This window comes from Micromys minutus (assembly GCF_963924665.1).
Source record: "Micromys minutus genome assembly, chromosome: X".
In the NCBI taxonomy this organism is placed as follows: Eukaryota; Metazoa; Chordata; class Mammalia; order Rodentia; family Muridae; genus Micromys; species Micromys minutus.
In genome coordinates, this window is record NC_137970.1 from 103,392,394 (window position 1) to 103,399,206 (window position 6,813).

At 40.0% G+C, this 6,813-nt stretch overlaps 1 protein-coding gene across 2 annotated transcripts in view; it reads right to left on the reverse strand.

The window, feature by feature from the left end:
- The window catches only part of FRMD7 (FERM domain containing 7), a gene marked incomplete at both ends in the record, with an annotated part of 54,363 nt that extends 48,186 nt beyond the window's left edge, over positions 1–6,177 (reverse strand). The window contains one exon of one of the 2 annotated variants that reach the window (XM_080910537.1): positions 6,034–6,177. In XM_080910537.1, coding sequence (XP_080766663.1) covers positions 6,034–6,090 — 57 coding nt within the window. The remainder of the gene's footprint in view (positions 1–6,033) is intronic. The other variant, XM_080910536.1, reaches the window with a different exon arrangement.
- Between the last annotated feature and the right edge of the window lie 636 nt (positions 6,178–6,813).

A 6,813-nucleotide genomic window follows, 5' to 3' on the forward strand; every position in this document is an offset into this window, starting at 1 on the left:
TTGTTCTCTGTTGCTTGGTAAAGCCAAGAAATGATGGTGCTATGATCAAGGAGCAGGAGGTAAACGAAGCTTTGAGTTCCCAGTGCCTCACATCTGCAATCCCCCCCCCCTTTTTTTTCTCAACAGCATCCCAAACTAGGTGATATGACTATTATTACCATCTGACTGATAAAAAACATGGGCTGAAAGAGAACCCGTGCCCTTCCTGAAGGCCCAATCAAAACTGTAAGAGTTGAGATTAGAGTTAAGATCGAAACAGCTCTAGATACATTTTGTTCCATAATTCCACCTATAAATCCAAATGCAAAAATTATCTTCGACCCTCCTCTGGTCGCTCTCTTCTCAATCTTGGTGCTCAGTCACCTCAGTCAGAAACAGGAAGATTATTTGCATTCCTTACTTGAGCCCTTATCTCTTTCCTTCCACATCTAAAGAGGAGTCTAAGCAGTTGTAGAAATTCTCTCTATAGCCTCTCTTGTATATGCATCCTGTTTCTCTCTGTATTCACCACTGAATTCATACTTTACAGGAGAGAGGGAAAGGGGTGTCAGGAGCCCTCCTCCTTCCTTAGTTCTTGTGTGGGTTCATTGAATGGATCTAGAAACTTTACTAATACACTAGCTGATTACGCAACAAACAATAGTTTTACAATTCTTACGTGTACGAGGCGATCTTCACAAGAGTAAATTCTGAAGAGATGATCAAAGCACAGAATATCTTTACTATTTAGACAAAGAACAAAGAGTCTGGGAAGTAACGACGTGACAGTTTGGTATCTGGACTAGGGTGGTAAATTCTTGGGCTATCGATTCAGAGATACCTGGCCGGTGGATGTAGATACCACTAGAAGATTAGGGTTACTTCAAAGAGTTTGTTTATTCAAGGTCACTGCAGCCTTAATGACCAGTGTCTTGTGACCAAGGCCCTTTCCCAGCTTTGGTATGTGAGGGCCATTCCTCCTGAAAGAACCATTATGACTTGCTGTATGTTAAAAATGCAGGCCAAATGGTCTTTCCTGAAGTTACATGTCCTCAAATGATTTCAGTTTTAAATAATCAATCCAGCCTGGCTGATATTTGAGATTGGATGTGTATGCTGCCTGGTTGGTGCCTCAGTCTCTGGGAGCTCCCAGGTGTCCAGGTTAGTTGAGACTGCTAGTCTTCCTACGGGGTCTCCCTCCCTTTCAGTTTCTTCAATTCTTCCCCCAATTTCACTTTACAAGTCCCTGACTTCAGTCCTATGGTTGGCTGTAAGTATCTGCATCTGTCTCAGTAAGTTGCTGGTAGGGTCTCTTGGAGGTTTGTAAGCACACCAGAACATCAGTAATAGTGTGAGGTCGTGGTGCCCCACCCCATATAAGATGGGTCCCATGTTGGGCCGGTCATTGGACAGCCTTTCCTTCAGTCTTTGCTCCATTTTTGTTCCTGCAGTTCTTTTAGACAGCCCCATCTTCTTTTGAACTCTGCCTGTCAAGTTGACCTTTTCTTTCTGTTAAAGGAACATGTTTTGTTCTTTTTGACATATTGAACTTTGTGGGTTTTTTTTTTTTTTTGGATCCCTTCTACTCAACAACCTAAATATCTTACTCTTTGGAGAAATTTCCTTATTTCGCTGTTGTTGTTGTTGTTAAGTCTGCTTTTTGACAGTTGTGATTCAGTTGAAACTCACATAAGTTCCTCAAGGCCCCACAGCTTGTAAGTGCAGATTCCAATTTAACCTGGTTTATCAGCTTCAGATAAACATTATCGCTTTTCCATTGCTCCTCCCTCACAACAAAGAGGATGTGTGACTGGTCTAAGATTACAGGGTTTGTAGCCTGAAATCCAGGTGCATTTTTATTATACCAGAGCAGTCCCTGTCACCGCAGTTGGGAAAGCATAGCTTTGTAATGTGGGACAAGAAGTTATCCAATCCTCTCTCGACCAAATTACAAAAGTTTTCTCATCACTACAAACTGAAAAAAGAAATTTCTGGACAAGCATCTATAAAGTAAATTCTGCTACTGCTTAAAAAAAAGTCATTGGGCAGATCTTTGCTTTTCCATTTGGCTTAGAAAATGCTCAGTCTTGACACTGCCTACCCTTTGTCTTTGTTAGCAAAGGAGACCTAGTGACCTTTATTGTGGCCCCTGAGGGTATCAGCTGAGGGGACTCATTGTGTGTTTTTCTGAGTAATCACTGAGTGGCCAGGAAGATCACCTAGCAATCAGAAAAAATGTTAAGTGCAGACATTTTTTCAACCTCCTGTTTTGACTTTAGTGTCTAGAAACTATCAAATGAATTGAGTTTTGAAAATCCAGAAACAATAGCTTATATGAAGACAAGAAAGCAGCAGAGGGGTTGAGTGTATAGATGTCAGACCAAACTGTATCAACTGTAATCTTGGAATACCTGTTTTCTAAAACTCTCCATCTAAGCCTAAAGGGAGTGAACAGCACTAGTTAGAAGGAAGTTGAGGAACAGAGATACTCTCACTCCTACTGTTGTATATATGGGAAGTGTATTGGGGATTTGTAGTCAGTATAAAAACCTCTAACAGTCCAGAAAAGGTGAGCTTTGTTCATATGTTTTCTTCATTTTCTGGTCCTTTTGTTGAAGAAGCAAAATCAAATTTCCACTAAAACTTGTAATTACTTTTTGAGCCATATGATATTATTCTGTATCTCCCCTGCCCACTCACTCTCATTGTTATCCAAAAGGCCACCCTTGATCTTCTAAAGATATTAACAGTAGCCCTAAGGATGATACCAGCGTCTAACAATAATCAGTTTTATGAATATGTATGGGGTCTTAAAAATCAAGATGAGGTTCTTACCCTGTGTTAGTCCTAGGGCCATACTTCAGTAGGTGTGTTCTGACAGCACTGAAGTTCTCTGTCTTGCCCACACTTCCTTAATGCTCTTTTTAAAAAATCACAGTGGAAAAGGTTGACTAACATTTTCAGATGCTACATCTATAAAATCAACACACATTGCCTTAGAACAAAGAAATTTCGAACAAACAGGATGTCTCTGGAGCCAGATGTTCTTCCACATAATCTAACTAAAGGGATTAACAAGTTAAAGACAGAAGAGTGCAGGTGCACACTAATCACATCAACAATTTAACAAGGGGCAAAAGGGTCACCCAGGCTCTGCTCAGGCTAGAATATTCCTTATTTAAAATAACTTTATGGAGCCCTGTGCATACATACAGTTGTATACACAACAGGACCTGGACGTATGAAATCCTCAATAATAATTTTAAACTAAATAGCTATATTCATGAATTAATAAATGTCAATCATAGGGCTTTGGTGGCTACAGATGCCTTACTAACCTGTTAAGTATTAGTACTACATATCTGTTCTTTAGATCTGATTTTCTGACATCATTCAGCCTTCTCATGATTATTGAGGAGACCTAATCCTATTGTAAATGGTGACCTTGGCATGTGAATTTATAATCAGTCTTTGACTTAAGTTCCTTGTGGAGTTTTGACAAATCAGATGTCTAAATCTATTGATCTGAGCCAGATCTTGAATATTGAGAATATCAGAAAGATAATGTCACTGGAGTTTGGATAAAAGATTCTGAATGTTGAATAACATTTCTTGGATGACATTATTCTATCTGATAATATGTCCTTTTCATATTTCTCCTACTATACTTGCCATAAAACCAACATGGATGACTACCTTACTTTCTTGAATCTTATCTTTAAAGGATAATCTCCCTTACCTCTTCAGACTTGACTACCAGAAACCCTCCCACATGGCTTTCCTCAGCTACTAATGAGCTCTCTTCATTATAAGCCTTTTTACTCTAGCCTGCTTAAAATATTAGTGCTAATATAAGAGAACGTTTTATCAACTTACTATTTTGTTTGTTGTTTTGAATCAGAGTCTCATGTAGCTGAGGCTGATCTCAAACTGAATATGTAGCTGATGCCGACCTGTAATCCCAGTACTTTGAAGATGGAGGGGTCATAGGATTGCACTGTTCAGCTGCTCTTATGCATCTGCATTGAAATCAGTAAATAAAGTTCCACTATTGTGTCCCTGACTTCTAGTGACTACCTTGCTCAATGCTTCTTCCATGGGTAAGGAAAAAAGGACCTGCTAATGGTTTACAAAAACCACAAATGTTCACTGTATGCTAAATTATATATTCTTTGGGGACAATACAATACAGTATTTGTAAGCAATGTTTCAGGCTTTAGCAACTACTGTCTAATGAGTTTTCTGGATCCAGTTGTGGAAGGAAGAATATGGGGGAGAGTTCTTTATGTAAAACCCTCACTCTGTACGTACATACTACACAGTGATAGTGTACAAGCTATGCGGTGGTCCTGCACCCCCACCATACTCTCATCATCATCCTCACCACCACCACCACTTTAATTTCTATGCCTACCATTGGCAAGAAGAGACTGTCATGTTAAATGGCCAGATACTAAGTCACATTCTGTGCCCTCACAACAAAGATGCTTCTAGCACTGCAGCCCATGCTATTCCCACTCAGAAAGACACCATGATTGCTGCTCATAGAGCACCCTTCTACCAAGTAAAAGGCATCAGATGCTTTGACACACGAATTGCTGGGTATCAAATCTCTCTGATTATCTTCCTAAGGAACATAATGTGTTGCAGCTGGAAAGAGACAATATGACTTGAAGCCAAGTCAGGCTGCTTCAAGCTGCTGGAAATGGGTACCGGAGAGGTGAATTCTATGGCGTTATAGTAAGTACCGTGCTCCCCGCTCCTCCTATAATTGGATCCAAATTAGAACTGCACATTCACAAAACTCTTCTGTCACTTTTTGTCAAAGATTTCTCTTTGAATTGCCTAAAGCATCTATTAAAAACTTAGCCTAAAGCAGTACCCTTTGAATACGCAGCTCAGTAATTTGGGTTCTGGAGCACTGGACCAGTCCACCACCAGTTTGCAAATGGACAAATTACTCAAAAGACATTTTCCACCTCTCACGTACACTTCCAAGAAAGAATAGGAAATGCCCCATAACTCTAATGGAATCCATTTGCTACAAAAACAAATCATTCAGGTCCGTGGAACTAGAAATGCCTTTTGCACATAAAGCGTAAAGGAAGAGACAGCAGAATAGCAGCTGAAGCCAGAAAGTCATCACCAACAAAACACGATTCAAATCAAAATAAAATCCTCATTGGAAAAATGGGCTACCCTCACACCCTACATCACAGCTGAGCTTAGAGTAGTTTTCAGTTTATTTGTAAAGGGAAAAAAGAACCCACAACATTTTTGTATGAATTTCATGGAAAATGAACTGTTTGTTCCTTGTTAGAAGCTAATGTAAATGTCACAGGAAAGAGCAATTTGGCTTCCAATAAAATGAATAGTAGAACATTTCAAAATGCGCATGCATAAATTCTGACATCAAATTGCTCAGATCTTAAGATGTTGGAGCTTGGAGCACTAGGTGATGTGCTTAATACATTTGTTCTTTCTTGAAGAGATGAGGTATAATTGTCTGCCATCATCCTGTAGCTAGGAATTCTCTTAAGAACTCTGGAATATAAGTGCTAATCAAACTAAATCGTCTCCTATCCTTTCTCTGTTATTCTCGGCATTGCTTCCTGAAGTTCTCATTAGAGCTGTAACCCTGCTCCCAGTAACCGTAACCATAGGTTTTTCTGAGGAAAGGGAGGCAGCTCTCCCCTTATCTCCCTCAGAACCTCAGGGAATGAGACCCCCAGATAAATAAATTCACTGAACAATAATGCCTTATTGGGTAGTAGAATTAAGTTGTTGTTGCCTTTTCACAAACATTCAGCGTATTTTTCAAATCTGTTTTCAATGTCCCTGGAGAAAAGAGAGCATGTTCTAGAAGAAAGGTTAATGGGAAAACATGAGCCACATCGTGACATTAAATACAGACTCCTCTTCCAAATCTAAAAACCACAGTCCTCTTTCGTTTGGTTCTAAAGAAGATATCACAGTGCTGGCTAATGGGCTGTCCACAAATGACCATTATTGAATGAATAATAAAGGAATAATAGCGACGTGATTTCCACTTACATCAACCACAAAAATCTTCTGGGAATCATCCAAAAACTGCACTTTCAAATGGAGCATCCTCGGTGAGGCCGTTGGGCTGCGAGCAGATTCAGAATGCTGTGGGTGCTGTGACAGGAAGGGGGCTTTCTCCAGGAATCTCACTCTCAGTTGGATGCTGAGCACTCGTGTCCCCCCACCCCCAGCCAGGCATCCCTACTTTCTGTGGGGCCCACTTCTATTTGCTTGAAGTAAAGCACACCCGAGGGTGTTTGCACTGCTGAGTACTGGGATCAATAGCATCCAGGCAGCCTCCTCTTTGGTCCACGTGAAGTCCAACTGGACTTTGAACGCACTCCCTTTCTGCAAAGAAAAAGAAAACAGGGAGGAAACAGTCATGACTCTCTTTTCTTCAAAAGAGAGCAATTTGGCAACACTTGATTAAACTTAGAGAAGCTGACAATAGTCATTCTCAGAAGCCAAAAGATGAGAGTCTCATTCTATTCTAGAGATCCCATGGCTGAGCAAAAAGCCACGAGAGCTGTGCTCTATACGTTAAAATATATCTCTTAATTATTTTTAACTCACCTGACTTGCAAATGAAAACTTATAGCCTTTGTTCTTATATATCCTTTATCCATATATACCAAATGCATGCTTTCAATTGTTTTAAATATCCATAACTTAATAAAGAAAAAACATATCGCCCCCTGCCTGCTTTATTCTATGCCACATGCCCTTATCAATAATCAAATGGATCTGTTTCTTTTTCTTGTACTCGTTTTCCATCCCGTGCTTATACAA